The 18,817-nt window shown below is 43.2% G+C and overlaps 1 protein-coding gene across 2 annotated transcripts in view; it reads left to right on the top strand.

The window, feature by feature from the left end:
- Nucleotides 1–18,817, top strand: part of runx3 (RUNX family transcription factor 3) — a 48,588-nt gene that overhangs the window by 6,517 nt on the left and 23,254 nt on the right. For both annotated transcript variants that reach the window (XM_034858031.1, XM_034858032.1), the window contains exons 3-5: nt 11,693–11,934; nt 12,707–12,863; nt 14,309–14,413. In XM_034858031.1, the coding sequence (XP_034713922.1) occupies nt 11,693–11,934; nt 12,707–12,863; nt 14,309–14,413 (504 nt within the window). The remainder of the gene's footprint in view (nt 1–11,692; nt 11,935–12,706; nt 12,864–14,308; nt 14,414–18,817) is intronic.

Raw genomic sequence — 18,817 nt, 5'->3', positions numbered from 1 at the left:
GTATATGTAAGCAACTTAGCTTAGCTTAGCATAAAGAGTGGAAAGAGAGAAAACAGCTAGCCTGGCTTTGTCCAAAGGTCACAAAATCTGACTACCAACGTATCTAAAGCTCATTAATTAACACATTAAGTCTTCTTAGTATAATTTGTACAAAAACCAAAGTGCAAATTGTGGTTTTACCAAGGGGTTGTGTGCGGGTGTTGGTAGCTCAGTAACCTCACAATGATTACAAACTGACAAAACCAAATCCATTATTCCCCCTCAAATTTCCATATTTCCCTATTCTTGCATGTAGTCTGCTTGTTCTGCAACCTTTTTTACATCATACATATCCATGCAAAAATTACAAAGTGATCTAGTACTCATGTATTGAAGCAGCTTCTGCCCTGAAGTAAACTTTAGCGAGGATGTACTTTCTCTACAGCTGCTCACTTCTGTATTCCCTCAGTAGGAAACACCATGCCAGGGATTCCCCCTCAGCTGTGCAGCAGAAGTGGCCCCTCCATCTCTTCCATAGTCTGTCTGCTGTGAGGTCACTCCGTCTGCTGCACATACTCTTCTCACGGTCACAGACTCAGCCATCACGAGCACAAACGCACAGGGAACCTCATGGTATACGCACACAAGCGCGCACATATAGACTACATGCAAATACAGACACAGACACACAGACACACAGACACAGACACACACACACACACACACACACACGCAGTCCAGCCTGAGTTATTTCCCCATGCTGAGTCAGAGCAGTGCATGTCAACATGATGACCGTGACGTTTTCCCCCTCTAAATGCTGTCTGACCTCACCGTAATAGCTGGTCAGGACTAACATATGGTTTAGTCCAGCAGAATTACCCACATGGTGACTAAACAGCAGAGGAATTAACTGAAAAATATCAGTGACTGCTTTCTTGATTTTATAAAAGTGCCAATTTGTGTTTTGTGCTTAAAAAAATATTTAACGGACTACTGTGTACTGTGGTTCTACATTCACACTGACAGGAGTGAGAGTTGTTTTTTTTAACCAATGAGCCTTTCCTGTAAGATACGACCTTGTTCAATTTGTTGATTTTAAAATCTAAGTGTGACCTAGAAAGAGACTTTGAATCCTTTGCATATTGAGGAACATTAATTGCACCAAGAAGCTTAATTATTGCTTTTAGATATTAATTGTTACAGAAGAAAACAGTTAACAGTTGGAAGTTATAGCAGGAAGGTAACGGCATCTTTACACATTCCGTCATGTTAAAATTAGCAAAATTACACTGAAATTAAGTTGTTCCTCAATTCAACAGGAAGTCCTCTTAGGTTTTAGCGTGACAGCTAGCTTTGGTAACACTGCCAACCTGGCAGAGAGACGTTTGTGTTAGAAGGGCCTGATGGACTTGAACACAACTTTTCCCCTTTAATCAGTGTGATGACATAAGAGGCAGACAGCGAACCAGTCACTCAGTCAGTATAGAGTTTGATTAACCTAATCACCAGGCAGCCAGACTCCAGGCTACTGATTGGGTTTACAAACGCACCTTGTCATCGTTGTGTCATTAGCTCGTCGTTAGCCGCGGCCGCCTTGACGTGGAGCAGCGACGTGCTGGGCCTAAACACAGCAATCAGGGGATTAGTGTGCAGTTACAGCAAAGCCTCAATGGACGCTTCAGGCTGTGAGTCAGAGGGAAAGTCCTGCCTTACTATGCTAGCTAAACGTGGCCAGGGTGCTAACTGTACATGGGCAACGCCACTATTGATTAGCAGAGGAGATGATGAGAGGAAACATTCAGTCACTTCGGACACACGGGTGGTTTCCCGGACTCCAATTAAGCCAAGTCTTTGACTTAAGCAATGATTTGAATGGAGAGACTCCATTGGAAATGCATTTTAGCCTCCAATTAGGTTTGCTTAATCTAGAACTGGGAATCAATCCCAAAGACATCACAGAAACAGAGTCATACTGCAGAAAGGCTCAGTGACATTTGGAGAGGATTAGATCTCTTTTGATTCAATTTTAAATCAATTGGAATGATTGACAATAATGACTTACTGTGCAAAAGACTGGATTTATGAATTCTGACAATAGCATGTGTCTAAGTGCACTCCTGAGCTCCTTGGCTTGCAGGCTGAGGGTCGCCACACCCTTGTTTCCTTACGTTGAAAAGCCCTGAGGGCCAGCCGAGTACTTTCCAACAGTTGTCTCACGTCTGCAGAGAAAAGTGCCACAGACACTTGTCAGGAAACCAGCGCCGGGTTCCTGCTTGAATCTGGTTGGATTCTGCGCTGAGTCAGATGGTGCTCGTGAGGTTGAACCCCTCTGAAGAGGAAAATAAATGGGAATTCAATATTTGGGGGCTTTTTGAAGTCCATTTGCTCTTGAATGAGTGTGACAGAACCTGGAATGACCCCTGTTGAAACAGTCCCTCAACGGCGATGAAAGGAGTTGAATGGGACGAACACTGATGACACTCGTTAAAAAGTTGAAAATGTGTACATGTCGTGTATTTGTGTGTGTTTATATAAGACTATGCTTGAATGTGTGTGCGCAGTGGTTTTCTGCAAGCACAGACAGCAGGGATGACTAATAAACGTTGTCTCCTTTAACCCACCTGAATACAAAAACACAATGCAGCTAAGAACAATCCATTTGGCCAAGTGCCTAGTTGGCAGAGTCCTCCAACGACTTGTGTTTTGCTGGTTGGCGTTCATGCCATTCATTTCATAAGTTACATACCTCACCATGTTTCTTTATAGTCCAAAGAAACAGAGATCTAAGTCTCAAAAAATAAAAACATGTGGCTTTTGTTGCAGAGAGGAATGAACAACAGCATTCCATGTGCAACCACATCAAAGGTACCCCTCACCATGGGGCTAAATGAGGGCAGATTGTCCTGCTTGCTCCTCCTGACATGACTGCCACTAATTAACCGGAGGTCTAAAACTGACACTTCATCTTAATCACTTTTCCTCACATCCTAAACTCTAATCTACACCGTTTTTAAACACGCATTGCTTCTCCTTGGGCTCCAGCGAAAGGGGACAGCCACACAACAAGCACAAAGGGGCATTGTCTGCTGGTGAAAATGTGATTTACAGCCTCTGCTATTATAGCTCGGTGGTTGCTGGAAGCCATGCGCACTTCCTAATATTCAACTCACATGCGATTTCATTTAAAAAAGAAAAAGACTGAGCTATGGGGCTTTGCCTTTGTGTGAGCGGGACGCCTCACAACTTATTTTCTGAGCCGACGGGCTTGGGCTCCCTTAGCCCCCCCCCCCCCCCCCCCCCCCCCCCCCCCCCCCCCTTGTCCCCTCTCTGGTGGCGCTACTATATTTGTGTGGGATCTCTAGCAATGGAAGAGTAGACACAGGCTGTGTTGCCAGTCAAACGTGTTTGGGCTGTCAAACTGAAAGGCTTCCAGCGCTGCGATAGGTCTCCTCTCCCCGTCAGTAGGAGCTGTTTGATCTGACAGAGAGACTCCATTAGAGACACAACTGCTGGGAGTTTGGATGGCTTCAACAGTCAGAGTTGCAGCCCAGAAAGGAAAAGGTTTGCACACAGTCTGGTTGCAATCTTGGTGTCGCGCTGTGTATCTATAAATGTCTCTGAGCATAACTTGTCCTTATACTAGGTGTGTGTGGTTACACGTTGACGAGTGCAACATAAGAAAGCCCAACTGGGCTGACATATTTTGGGTCTGTGTTGGGCAAAGAGGTGATGACGCAGTGGATAATGATATCATAAATGTGCGGCACTGCTAAGCTGCAATGACAACAGGAGGGAGAGAGAGAAAGAGAGGGAGAGAGGGAGAGAGGGATTGTTTGCTGTGACTGTGACAAGATGTGCTGTCTTTTTCATCACGCACCATAGTTTTCACTTAGTCCCACAGTGGTGATGACCTCATAAACCTGCGCCACAGTCCAACCGAGTAGAGAAGACGCTGGTGTCAGCATGATGAAATGGTAGACAATGAAATGGTAGACCGTCACCACACTTCCTACATTTAATGTGGCTACAACTTCTACAAATCAGCAGGAACTCTGACAATTGACTCAATTCTTCAGGACGTATTCACAAGTAATATTAGGGGATTGGTATTAGACTTAATTTTATCATCTGCTTCCACTGTTCAAAAGCTGTGTGCAAAGGAGCAGGGAGAGTGAGTTGATGTGGCTTCTGTGAAAGATTGTCTCCTGATCTGTGTGTGGCAGCTGGGCTCTGGCAGCGCTCTGGCACCGGGGCAGCTTGGCAGTTAAACTGTCACTGGCAGGAACTGTAAATCTTTTGCAGAAGGTGAATGCAGCATGACAGCACCACAGGTGTGTGTGTGCTTACCAGTCGCAAGTTTGTCACAATACTATAGTTGCTTGCCTGTATGTCTCTCAGCCATGTCCTGAGAAGCAGTCTCCGAAAGGTTTTAGCTGGCCACATTAAGCAAAGTCAGAGTGAGTCAGGATACTTCTACACGTGTGTGTGTGTGTGTGTGTGTGTGTGTGTGTGTGTGTGTGTGTGTGTGCGCGCGTGTGTGTGTGCATGTGCGTGTATGCGCGTGTGTGTGTCTGTAGGGGGTGGGGGTGCTGTCACTTTGGCAACGCAACTGCACATATTGCAGCGATTACCACAGCGGAAAAATGTTTTTCTGCAACATGCAATTACTACAGATTACAGATTGTCGTCCTTGCATCAGAAGCTCTCGCTAGAAAAGGAGAAACAGCGCGTTTGTGTGTATATGTGGATTTGTGTCTTTGCTGTTACACACAAATAGACAGACAGACACAGAGACAAAGAAAGATGAGAAATGATTATAGCTCACACTAAAAACCACAACTGAAAAAAAAAATGGGAGAGTTGACGTATTTATGGGACTCATTTAGATTTAAAAGTTATACTGACTTTCAGGGGTAAATAAAGACCCTGGAAAAAAATACAATCTGTCCTTCAGTGAAATGAAGAAAAGTAGAACAGGGTACCTTTTGTAGGCCTTTGTCCGTCATCATCAACATTATGAAAAACATACACTGATGGCCTCATGAAGTACACAACCCTAAACGCCACAAGCCGTATTCATTTTGGACTTTACATTTTGTTCCAAGTTACAAATCACCCTGAATATCAAAAAGCTTCCTTCAGGTCACACTAAACAATATAGCCCAAAAGTGGTGCCCCGCAGCAAGGCAGGGACCTATTTACCAACCCACCAGATCAAAACTCAACCCAAAGTGCTCTCATAATAGCACTGGGGCCTTTTGGTGAGCTTACCATCCAATGCTACTTTTAGTGGGTTTCCAAAGAATAAACAGGCCAGGGAACCACATCATAGAGTGCTGACTGTCATCTTTGGGTGAGTGTACCCGACGGATGATGTGAGGGCGGAGCGACCGTGACACGGGGGTTTACGGCGGGTCCCACCCCCCCCTCCCCGGCCTTGCCTCGGGTGTGGTGTGTGCCACTGAAAGGACAGGCAGGAGGCCTGACCACGTACGCTGAACGACCCTTTCATGACTTATTTGGTTATTGTGAACAGGAAAAGAGTGAGTTTGGATTTTTGGGTGTTAAAAAAGATGGAAAAATGGCCCATGTGCAGCCGGGGGTCAAGGTGGAGCTGGTTTCGCCAACTTTAAAAACAGGTAGTTCAGTCAACCTGGTTATCCATCCACCCCCCCCCCCCCCCCCCCCCCCCCCCCCCCCCCCCCCCCCCCCCCCCCCCCCCCCCCAAAATGGGTCACAAGATCAGAGGGGTCGTGAGATAGTTACAACTCATTGATACAACTTATTGATACAACTCATTGATATCTGAAGTCATTGACACAGTTTTTTTTTGTAAGGGGTCAGAAAACTACAAGATTTGAAACCTCAAGTTCATCCTTTAAAAATGTGTTGCATTTTATAGGTTTATCATACTTTTTTTTCTAAATGTAAAATCTTAACGTTAAAGTACAATCTTTTCCTCTGAAGTAGAAGTCAAGTTGCATAAAAAAGAAATGGAGTTAAATGTATTTAGTTACTTTCCGCAAATGCTCTAGAGGATCCTAGCGTGAGCGCTATCCAACTCATCCCATAATGTATTCAATATGAAATTAAGTGTCAGATAGACAAACACATGCTTGGTATGTTTGAAAATGAATGCAGTCTTTAAGAAGTCCATTTACATTCAGCAGACAGATATAAAAATGTAGTTGGTGTCGTCCCCCAACAGCCATTATGCTGCACAATTGATTCAAAGGGCTTTTATAAGCCCTTGGCTCCGCTCGGCACCTATTATAAAATGTAAGCAGAATATTAAAGATGCATGAGATGAATGGGCTCATTGTCTCCTCTGGTGACTGCTGCATCTCAGCTCATCACACTCACATAGTAATTAGCTGCTGGGTTTGGAAATGTCACCATTCTCTTTATCATATTTAGGATAATATATACTCAAAACGCCTTCAAAGATCCGGAATTGGGGCCTGACACTTATGAGTTACTGGATATAGAAAGCACTACAAGGGGCAAATTATATAAGAAAACTATAGAAATTTTAATAAAAATAAAGTGTTTTAGAGTCATTAAGAGCTAAAACAAAGTTTGAATACAGACGTGCATTCCAGTGATCATTAAAACTAACACAGACGGCCTTGGTGGAGAAAAAATAACATACAAATTTATATGATCAAAATTGTTCAATGTGTTTCCTATTTTCTTGTCTGAACATCAAAATGGACAAAAATGACCACCAATTGTGATGTGCTGACACATTATGTAATCAAAATTTGAGAGAGAATCAGCCATCAGAGCAGCAAGAGCCCAAAACCCAAACAGTTTCTACCCACTCACTGTTGTTTAAAAGTTTCTCCATATACTTGTGTATATAAACACTCCAATGCTTTGGAGTTGATTTGGCTTTGAGGGGACTGGCACAAATGGCTTTGGTGACTTACATCATGCTGGAAGTCTAATCACAGACACTCTTGTCATATCAAGCAAAGAAAAAAATCTATTTCACAGCGAGCTATGTCTCAAAAAAAAAGGAGGGAAGGGTAAACAAGCCTGGCATTCCATAGCCACCACAGAATTCATCATTCATACAAAAAAACACCCCAAGCCCCAAAGTAGAGCTAATTTAATCCGAGAGGAATAAAACTCCATTTCATAGAAGTCGTCCATTCAGAACACTCATATTTCCACTGAGCAGAAACCCCTGGCTGAAATTCGAGCAGACACTTTTCGGAAGGAATGCATTCGGTGGGTTGAGGGCCAAAGCTTGCCCTGTAATTTGTGAATGTACAGAAATGTGTGACCGCCACAGCTCTTCTAAAGATAGAAATCTTTGTCTTATGTCATCGCCGAACCTCAAACTATTTCTAATTGCCCCCATAGCGCCCTTTTCCAAATGAATAGCTACCCATCCCAAGGCTTATGTGTGCATGTCTGAAAATAGCCCGGGATTTTACACAGGCTAATAGATCATATTTAGTAAAATAAATAAATAAACAAGATGAAAAACATTTAAACGGTTCTCCGCGTATCGGCAACTGTCCCCATTTCAAAGTGACTTTTAAGTGGCACTGAAAGCAGTGTGGGTGGCATTTAGAGTCAGGTATAAGTTCACACACCCCCAAAGGCTTCCACTGCTTTCTCTGCTAATGGGGATCATACTCATATTAGTCATTACAATGTGACTCATTACACATAAAACCTAAAGTCAATAGGGCTTCCTTTGGTTTTGTACACACAGAAGAGAATGTGCTTCTTTGTAAGAACTCCATGGAAGCATTAGTTTAACTTTATTTTAAAACATTTTGTTCTGATACCATTTAGAAGCATTTGACTGCGTTGCTGCTTTGTGGTGTTTATATAGCCAACAAACCATTTTCTAATACTACAGGGAACCCAGCCCATACATTAAGATTCATGTCAGGAATATAGGGATGAAGGTAACCTCTCGACCACAAATTCTCACAGAGTAACTATCAGTAAACAATGATTTGATATCTCGATTTATGTCTGAAGGATGCATTTTCTTTTTAACCTTCAATGGTAAGAATCCTATATGCTGAGGCCCATTTGAGGTGGGTCCCTGGGTTTCACATATCCTCCACAAGTTCTGTCTTGATTTCAGGTTCAACCCACGCCGGATCATTATAAATCGCTCAGGGCCACGGCGGGCTCTGTCCTCCATGCCTGTGTGGCTGAAACAGTAGAAACTGCATGCTGAAATGTGGAGGTCTAAATGTGACAGGCGCCCGGAGCACACATTACAGCTGAGGAGGGTATAGCTGGGGCGTGCGGTCACATATTAATAATGAACTAGGGCAGGAGGACGACTGAAATATCACCAGCGTTTTCATTGTGCCAGTCGAGCTGTACTGAAAATAGAGGCCTCATGACAGGCGATCTGATCAGAAGTGATTTTTTTCTAGTAATGACTATGGGGATTTAGCCGCTGTTGTTTTATGGAGTGATGTGAGGGGAATGGGCTTGTGTGATTTGGGGTCCCCCTACATTTTCACCTCAAAAACATCAAAGTCAAATCACATTAGGCCACGGATCGTTAGGTCTTTCCCTGGGATGCTTATAAAGGAACACTTCTGTCGTTGATGGTAATGGCTTTTTCATCATGATTTTGGGGATAAATGCTAGTGAGCAAAATGGTGAGATTTTTTTTTATGAGTCACCACACCACCCAACCAGTGTCCTAGATCACCAAAATAAAAAGCAACCACAAAACACGGTGTCAGAGTGTTATACAAGCTTAACGGTTAATATCTCTGTGACCACCCCAAAAAGCCCATTTATTTCAAAACAAGACATATTTAGCAAGGTGTTGCATGTAGATTTGATTTACAAAAGTAATGTGTGTAGAATGTATAGATGTTTTGTGCTGCTTTCCCTATACAGGCCTAAGTGCATGCAGCATTGACAAACCACCACTGGTCGTGTGAAGTCTTGACCCCGTTTGATCCCACATAAACAGCACTAATATCCGAGCATTATTTGGACATTTCTGTAATTAGGAATTGTCTAAGATATGTTTTTACTTTTTAAATTAGCCCTCTGCATCCCTCTCTCTGACTCGGATTTAGTTTGATGGAGAGAAAATAAGGGGAAATGTTAAGCCACTCCGATGACTCTTCACGCCACTTAACTGCCCTTTATTTATTCTCATGGAAGTAAACAACTTAAAAACCGCCGCACGCACGCAGAGGCGCGCACGCAAATAAATAGTTTTATTATTAAAATAAAAACATCAATTGATTGGATGCGTTTCAAAATGCGCTTCAACGAAAATGTACATGGCTTGTTCAATATTTATTTTATTGGCAATTTCTTGTATGAGTGAATGAAATCAAGTCGTTAATATTGTATCGTTTTTTGGTCCATTTTAATATTGTCTTACACTGTCAGTAGGCCTGATATATAAAATAATTTTCTTCACCAGTCATATCGCAAAATCTATCAGAATAATGTTTCCTATCCTCTAAACGTGTATGCAGTGTTTATAGCGATGTTTGATCATCTGCTGATGCGAGTACAGTTAAAGAGATAAAGCAATGGAGCAATAAATTCTGTAAATGTTGTATTTAGAGACATTTTCCACGTGGCTTCGGTGAGCGCTAAATTAACGAATAAATGCCAGCGCTTTTATAATAATTTAATTTCTACACAATAATAAAGATGATTGTGATTCAGGCAAAAACTCAAACACAGATGCTAAAAGAAAATCCCCCGGTGCTCCTTTTAACGAGCAAAACACCTCACAAAGGGAGTTCGTTTATCTGATTTGGTTTAAATGAATTCAGACTCCTGACTATCTCAGAGCACAGATAAAAGTTCCCTTTCTTGTGCAGATGTGAAATGTCTGCCTCAGACTGTCTAAGCTGCCTGACAGAGATTGAAAAGGCAAACGCGCCAACTAGTGTCAGAAAGCAGCATGGCGGAGGGTTCGCAGGGTGTGCCGTCATTTGATGTATATAACCATCAACATCTCAGGGTTCTGATGAATTCAGCCTCAGGCGCGCGCGCGCGTGCACACACACACACACACACACACACACACACACACACACACACCTTTTGATGTGGAAGAAACACATTTGCCTGTTTGCTTTAATTCTGTCATTAATTCATTTCAGTCAATTAAAATGATACAGATCTGTCTGCACTCATAATTTCACTTTATGAAATGTTACCTGGAGAAGAGGTGTAAACCTGCCAGCTTTTCTAAATGAATTAATGAAAGTAAAACCACAGGCCTCAGCAATCTAAATCCTTCTTTATATAAATGACTAACAACTAAACCATTGAGACGGTTAAAAGGTGCAGATACTTCAGTTTATGTTACTTCATTAATTAAACTGACGCCATGTAAGACTGATCATTCCTAACAACACAGAGGCTGCTTTTCACTGAATCACAATCAATTATTTAACATGTTTAAATCCCAATGCATTCTCACACATTTAGACAGTTTCTTCATCTAATGCCAACGGTGCTTATGGTCACTGGCTATAATTTCAAATGTCCAAATGGTTCATTTTTCATGCAGCTCTGTGAAAACAACAGGCCTACGTCTCTTTGTTTAACTCATGCTGTCACTTATTAAACGTCTGACTATATGCTGTATAAAAACACAAGCTGAGAGAAAAACACAGATATGTATCAATAATTCAGCTCGTGTGTGACAACAGTAAAGGGCTCAAGAAGGAGCAGCGGGGAGTTTGATTGGTCTGGTGAAAGCCCAACCCAGCGGATTCATTGGTGGAAATCATCTCCACACTCCCAACCACTAAACACTAAAATGACTCGGGTAAAATAATATCGCGGCACTCTGCACTCCGCTCAGCCTTACGGCTCCTTCTTGCGCCCTATAACCCTGCTGCGCTAAAGGATAACTTTAAAGGAACTTCTGCTGGAGCGACGGAGCAGTTCCTCTTGTACCAGAATAACGCTGTCCTTTGTGGCGGGGAAGATCCAACGAGGATAAAGTTGCAAGAACTTTTACGCAAGAAAAGGACTCTGACGTACTACAGTAGTTTGGCTGTAGATATTCGGGTCTGACACATTTAGATTAACGTTTTTTTTCGCCAGCAGAGTCTGTTGAGATCTGGCGAGGCGCCAGTTTGGCTGTTTAGTCGAGATCAGTCTCTTAAAATCTTAAACCGGGAAACCCAGTCGGCTGGATTGTCTAACTTTCTGCATCACGGCCGGATTACCTGATTACGGCCGACAGATTTGCACTGATCGGCAGTCACTTATTTAGAAGCTTCATTGACTCATTCGAGATTTCAAAGTGAGCGCTCAAGTCGTTTGTGGTGTTGATATAGTGTCTAGCCTACACGCGGCCGAAAGTAACCATCAAGTTATAAGACAAGTTCAGCATTGTGAGAGACTTCGGAGACTTTGTTTGTACGTGTTTTGTTGAAGTTAGTAAAAACAGAGTAACCCTGATGCACCTCAGGCTGACACATCCTGTGTAGATGATCTAGAACACAGTCATCAGAGTTTATTATTCTGTTGAGGTAGCGAGGCTCTCTTCACTCAGACTTTAGTGCGCTCTCGCCTCCATCCTTTGCGCTCCCACAGTGGACTCACGAGACCATCAGCGTCTGGAGGAAAACAAATTTCGAAAACACAGTTTTTCTCCCAAAGAGTCCTGCTCTTGTGATACAAGCCAGTCAGGTGGCACTGACCCAAGCTGTTGTAATGCATATTCCCGTAGAGCCGCCCACCACCAGACGGTTCACGCCGCCCTCCACGTCCTTCCCCTGCAGTAAGCTTGGAGACGGCAACGGGGCCATGGCCACCCCGGGGCCCCTCAGGTCGAGAACGGACTCTCGGAACGTGGTGGACGTCCTGGCGGACCACGCTGGCGAGCTGGTCCGGACCGACAGCCCCAACTTCCTCTGTTCCGTCCTCCCGTCTCACTGGAGGTGCAACAAGACGCTCCCCGTGGCTTTCAAGGCAAGACACATGGCTTCTCTTTTTTGTTTATTTTATTTTTATTTTTATTACGCACATTGTGGTTTTCTAAGTGTGGGAAGTTGCATGAGAATTTTTTTTGTTTTTAAACTGATTGAAAACCAAGCAGATACATTTTATGTGGAGTTACTTGAATGCACTTATTTAAAAAAAGAGTGGGCTCTGAAAGTTGTGCTTTTTGGTTTATGCATTTTGTATTTGTGTAGGGTATTACATTATTAACAACAGCTCTGGTTTAATTGGTTTTAAACGGCTCCATCCAGAAAAATAACATCCGTAGTAGGGCAAGAAAATATTACAGATGACAGATCTGAAATTACAAGACATCTGAGCAAATAGATCCACGGCTCCATTATTATTATAATTATTTTTCTGTTTTATACATGATTCGGATGCCTCATAGGTAAATATATGTGTCTTGTGTCAATATAAAGCCTAACATTGTCTAAATTGTGAATTTGGATCTTATCCTTGCACACGAGGACAAGAAATTAACAATAATGGAGGAATGAAACGCATGCTATAAACTTTTATAATATAATCTACAATTAAATGCCATTAATCTACATTGTACGGTGTCTACTTAAGGAAATCTCCCAGCTTTATTATTTCTGTAATGTTTTATTGCCGAGATTCTGGTGATGTTGATAAGATATTCTTGCTTAATTTTATGGGATTCGAATGCGGTTTTACGCGCGCATTGTGTACTTTTGGTTTGGTGACCCAGAGTGACCGCCGGCTTTCTACTGTGCAGGTCGTGGCTCTCGGTGATGTCCCCGACGGGACTCTGGTCACTGTGATGGCCGGCAACGACGAGAATTACTCGGCCGAGCTGAGGAACGCCTCTGCCGTGATGAAGAACCAGGTGGCTCGCTTTAACGATCTGCGCTTCGTGGGCAGGAGCGGGCGAGGTGAGCTGAACTTCTCTATCCCTCTCTCTGTGCGCACGCACAGACACACACACACACACACACACACACACACACACACACACACACACACACACACACACACACACACACACACACACACACACACACACACACACACACAGTAAGAGAATGGCTGAGACTTGTATTTGCAGCAACATTTAGAAACGCGCTCATAATAATATGATGGATCATATTTCGGGGTCCAAGTAGGAAACAACTGACAGCATGTTATTATTTTTGAAATGTGAAAAAATGATTTAACGTCTAGGTCACAAGATATGTTGCACAGCCGCACACATAGGAAACGCTTAGCCTACTCCTTTAAATATAGATTTAAAAAACCCATTTGTCTGATCTCTGTTGTCTATTACAAATATCTGGATTCATTTAGGTATGACTGCATACACTCTGCCAACTGACGACCATGGGTGTCATCCGAAACATCTGGCTTGCGTCATGTGAACAGTTGCAATGTGACTGTAACTTTTTTAATCCAGGGGAATATAATTATGTTTTCCTGAAGGAAGGATGTAAAACCACTTGCAATGCACGTCCTGTCAAACAATCCCGACCACCAAAAAAGCTTATAGTCTTTGCGCAGTAGTTATCGTGGCTGTTTTGTTTAATTGCTGTAATAAAAAAATCAACATCAACAGGCCTGTTTGCAGGATGGGATGCTGTTGCATAGGACAGTGATGGGCAACATTTGTGTGCTTTATTATATAGGCGAATCCTCAATTTTCAGGCATGAATAATTAATTGTCCTTAGGTAATTTGTAAAAATAAGCATTTTAAAGGCCTGATTTTTCACAAATCCGTCTCAGTCCCACCGGAGCCTCTACTGACCCTTCATATTTCCATTGCATGTTTAAATAGCTGTGATATAATAAATGGGTAATGGGTCCCGTCTTCACATTAAAAAAGTAGCCTTTAGCCTCGCTTTCATTTCTGTAGTCAATTACCCCTCCCAGGGACTCTTCTTTTTCGTCTTTCCTCCCACGCAGTCTCTTTTTTTTTTAACAAGAGCTGCCTCGCTCAGGGCCGGGGACGAGCACCGTCCGGACCTGCTTTATGATACAGACTTCCTCCCTCTGCGCGGACTTTGATGCAGATGGGAGCAAGATCCTGCCTTGTTGAACAATAAAGTATCGCTGTAAACCCTTTCGCAAAATCTGGAACACATTCTCTCGATAATCTAAATCATACCCGCAGTCAGGCCATCAAAAGAGGTGGTCTCCTCCCCCCCCACCCCCTCCTTAATTTAAAGGCTGCAGCGGGACAAAAGCCGGTGAAGATTTGAAATTGTACAGGCAAGGTATTGTTGCAAACAAGAGGGGGAAACACCTAATTGGTAGCCTAATGGCCGTTTATAAAGTGAAATGCCACGTCTTCTATCATCTTATGGACATGTTGCTTTGCTGCAGGAAAGAGCTTCACTCTGACCATCACCGTGTTCACCGGACCGCCACAAGTGGCAACCTACCACCGCGCCATCAAAGTCACCGTGGATGGACCCCGAGAACCGCGCAGTGAGTACACGCACGCACGTGAGCGCGCGCGCGCGCACACACACACACACACACACACACACACACACACACACACACACACACACACACACACACACACACACACGCTATTTTTGTTGTGACTTAAATGCATTGTGGTGTGATGGAAATGTTGCAGAGCCACCCAGTCAGAAGCAGCTATTCCTGGTTCTGAAAGTGGCGAGTATCTATCTCTACATGCTAAATGAACTGCATGGGTCATATGCAGATGATATATGAAGATCTAACACTGTGAGCATGTGTGATAGTGTGTGCTATGCATTCATCACATTGAGGTGGCAAAGTATCTGTTCACACCATCATATGTGACAAAATTCGGTTTCCACTAGATATATTTTGGGGTTAAAACTTGGTTTTGGGGTTAAGATTAAACTAGGTTAAGATTTGGGTTAGGCTTGTAGCGGTTATGGTAAGCCTCCGAAGAATAAATTCAGGGCGGAACATTGTCCTCAGAAGGATAGTAGTACAAGGTTTGTGTGTGTGTGTGTTTGTTAAATGTGTGGGGCAGGGGCACCGGGACGGGCCCAGTCAGAGGAAACTGTAAAGCATATTAAGGCATAACCCAAGACCACTAAGAGGGGCTGAGTGAGTCTCCAAGCCGCAGGTGGCTCAGCTCAGTCGTCCCCCCTCCCTCCTTCTCCACATCCTTCTCCTCCTCCTCTTCCTCTTCCTCTTCTTCCTCCTCCTTCTCCTCCTCCTCCCTACCTTCCCCAATGCTGGTCAGAGGGGTCGTACCTGACCGACCACATAAGTGACTCATTGATTTAACACAGGGGAGACTCCGGCCACTGTCAGGCCTGGCAGGGAGGCCCAGTGTGCTAAAAGGGTTAGCGCCACAGCTCAGCTACAGCTACATTCTCATGTGGTTTAACCATGCTGGTGTGAGGGATGGTGGAGAGTAGTGTTACTCACATGGGTCAGGGGCTATGTGCATAGATTTCTTTTTGTGTGAGCCCAAGTTGGGCTATACAAGATGGTTAGGGATTTCATGATCTACCTATGGTGGGATTGTGTTTGTAATGGTTCTAGAGTGCAGGGTTTTAAAGGTCTCTGAATGGGCGGATAGCTGGGGCTTGTGCTCATGTCTGTGGAGGGGGATATTTGGGACAGGGTGGATTTAGCCTAGTCAAAACAGCCTACAGCAGGGGAAGAGAGAGTGGTAGCAAGTGCCACATGAGCGGGGGTTATGGCTGGCAGAGAAGGAGCCGAGGGGCACAGAGAGAGGGAAGGGCAATAATCACCCAACCTTCCCTTGCCAGACTGGACGCTATTTGCAGAGGCATTAAAGAGAACAGTGACTGTAAAGGAGGGAGATAATTATAAACACTGTGCGTATGTGATTGTGTGTCTTTGTGTGTGTGTGTGTGTGGGGGGGGGGGGTCAATTTAATCAACTTTTTGTTAAAAGAAAAAAAAGTTGTGTGTCTGTGCATAAATGCATCTGCGAGTGTCTCACTTTGAAATAACTGTGTACATTAAGGTTGCCTCCTGTCTGTCTGTCAACATGTCAAGGCTCCAGCTGGGGCGTCAGAGTGACCATGCTACTTTTACACTGGCGCTGGGTGCTATAAAGTGACACTGTTTAATATAGGGCAGGAGGAATTTAGGGCTCCAGTAAACTCTGTTGCATGGTGCTGAGAGGGAATTCATAGACAGAAAATAAACTTCTGCAAAGGCTTATTTAAAAAAAAAGTATTGCAAATATAAACCTCCTTTAGCTTAACCTCCAGGAATCAGATATCATTAGATGAAAAGATGGCTGAAATACAGAGTCAAAGTTTTTTTGAAATATGAATAATACATCCAGGTGCTCTACAGTGAAAACAGATCAATCGTCAACCAGGAAGTTCAAACAGCTTATCACAGTTAATAGAATACGTTTTTTTTTTACGCGGCACATTTATATTGTTCATTATATTGTAGTGAATGAGCTGTCAGATCTGAGGTTTACATGAGTTTTCAGTCCAATTCCGTGGCATTAAAGGACTTGTAGCCCTTAAATAGGAATCACTTGTAGGATGAGATAAAGGACCTCTCATATTTAAACAAAAAGCACATTCTAAGAGTATATCATTCATGTCCCGGCACAGTCGGAGCACAGGAACACACAATACCATTCAGACATTATTAGGGCCAAAAGAATAATCTGATTCTTCTCTAACCACAAGGCCCCACATTATATCGGCTGCACAACGTTTAGCGCCAAAGCAGAGAGGCGCGTTTGCCAACACATAAAACTAATAAAAAAATGTCATTACAAATCTCATCCTTAGAGACAGTCATATATTCCAACACTGCTTTGATCCCAGTTTTGCCACACAATGCTGCCTGTGCAACTCAGCTTTATCATTCAGAAAGTGCAGACAGACTGAAGCCAGACTTGGCTATGCTGTGCTCACCTGTCCGCAGGCTGGCAGGTCGGGCCTTAAAGCCTGTTTGTGTAGGGCTTGCATTTGCATGGCTGCCAGCTGAGCCAAGGCAGAAGTTGGTACAGAGGGAGGAGGTATGTTTACTGATTCAGTCAGGAGAACCTGATGGACAAGACTGCAGCGGTTTGCCCGCGGCAATGTAACAAAGGATACCATCCTTTCTGAAAACACTTGGGCCATAAGATAGTATGTGCACACTAATGTATCTTCTCTCACACACACACACACACACACACACACACACACAGAAACACAGACACCCACAGACACCCAGACACACACACACACACACACACACGTAAATATAAATAAATATAAACAGTAAGCATTGGGTTCCTGAACAGAAAGAAGGCTGAATGTTCAGCTAAGTATTTTTGTCTCCCTTGTTGCTAATTTCCTCATTGCACATCCGGCATTCGTCATACCCCTCCACAGCCACCCCCACCCCCTTATGTATCTGTCATACTATATGATCAAACTTCTGCTGAGGCAACTGTTGCAACTGAAAAAACTCCCTCCACTTCTGTCTGTGCAGCAGCTTTAACAATACACCACATCCAAATACAAGTGAGTGCATGCTGCACTAAAAAGAGAGAAAAAGGAAAGCAGATGACACATGAAGTGTTGCGACCCTCCTTGTTTGTCGCTGTTATTAGATGCCTCTTCACCACCACTCAAACACTTGTTGCAGGGTTATTCACACCATTTATTCCCACAGCTGTATTTTTGGTGCTCTTCTCACTCCCTCACTTACATATGACATCAGCTTCTACCTATTTACTCAAAAAAAGAGGGTGGGGGGGATGTATTTCTGTATCTCTCCAAATGAATCAGTTCCCGGTAAGAAATGATGAACTCACCACAGGTCACGCTGGGCCAGAGAGAGATTAAAAAAAGGGGTTGAAAACATTTTGAGCTTTTGAAATTATGTTATTGTATCTTTTTAGAGCCTGAACAAAATAAAATCATTAGCACAAAAGTATTTGATTGTGTGAAAAAGTTCACATTTGTAAATGTGTAGAAAAAGATTTGTGCAGGTAGAGATAAACAGATACAATTTACAGGTGTTTTTCATCTTAATATATTGAAAAAAAAACAGAATAAATAAAATTGGTACATGAATGATTTTGAAGGAAGAAAAAATTCATTTTTGTGAATATGTGGGGACTGACCGCAAAGCTGCTATCTGTGTGTGAAAATCAACACTCAAAGCTCAAGTCTGTGTGTGTGATGCTAAAGTTACAAGGAACAATTTTACAGTTGCATCTGTCAGGCCCAGTTAGAATTAAGGAAAACTGTCTGATTCTGGTTGGTATTTACTTTATTTTATTTATTTTTAATATTAGTATTATTTTTTTTAAATTTGACCTATTTTGTTCCCACCCAGAGGCCTGAGTGTTGAGCATGTTAAAGACACAGAAAGGAGAGACAGTTGTTTGCTAAAGGCTGAGGATGTGGAAGCATGTTAAAGTGAGGTCAAAGTGGCAGTTTGTCTGATGAGACTTACACCCTAACCCCTAACACTGAATTATACCATGTATTACCTGCATACATTCAGATAGAGTTGAACACCTTCCCAACCAGAGGCCCACGTATCCACCGAAATCAAGTGCTGTCGTGTTTTGTTGCCTCTATTTACTCGGCTGGGTGTGTTCACACAGCTCCAGGAGGAGAATGACGGGCGTTGGGGAGGGAGTTGGGGCGGCGGGGGTGCATGTTGGAGTTGGCGGGTTGATTCTATTTGCATTTGGCACACAGACTGTACAAAGTATGCAAATAGACAAACAATGACATTTGCTGTGTTATTTTTCCTGTGATATTGCAGTCTCTCAGTAAAGTAAACAAAAGGTAGCATGCGTGTTGTTGCGTATGTATTTGCCTGTGCTCATTTCATACACCTGCCAGGTGCGTCCATCTCTTTAAGTCCCCCTCTCCCC

This window comes from Etheostoma cragini, chromosome 20 (genome assembly GCF_013103735.1).
Source record: "Etheostoma cragini isolate CJK2018 chromosome 20, CSU_Ecrag_1.0, whole genome shotgun sequence".
Lineage (NCBI taxonomy): Eukaryota > Metazoa > Chordata > Actinopteri > Perciformes > Percidae > Etheostoma > Etheostoma cragini.
The sequence above is the reverse complement of the archived record's forward strand: the minus strand, read 5'-3'. Positions and strand labels throughout refer to the sequence as shown.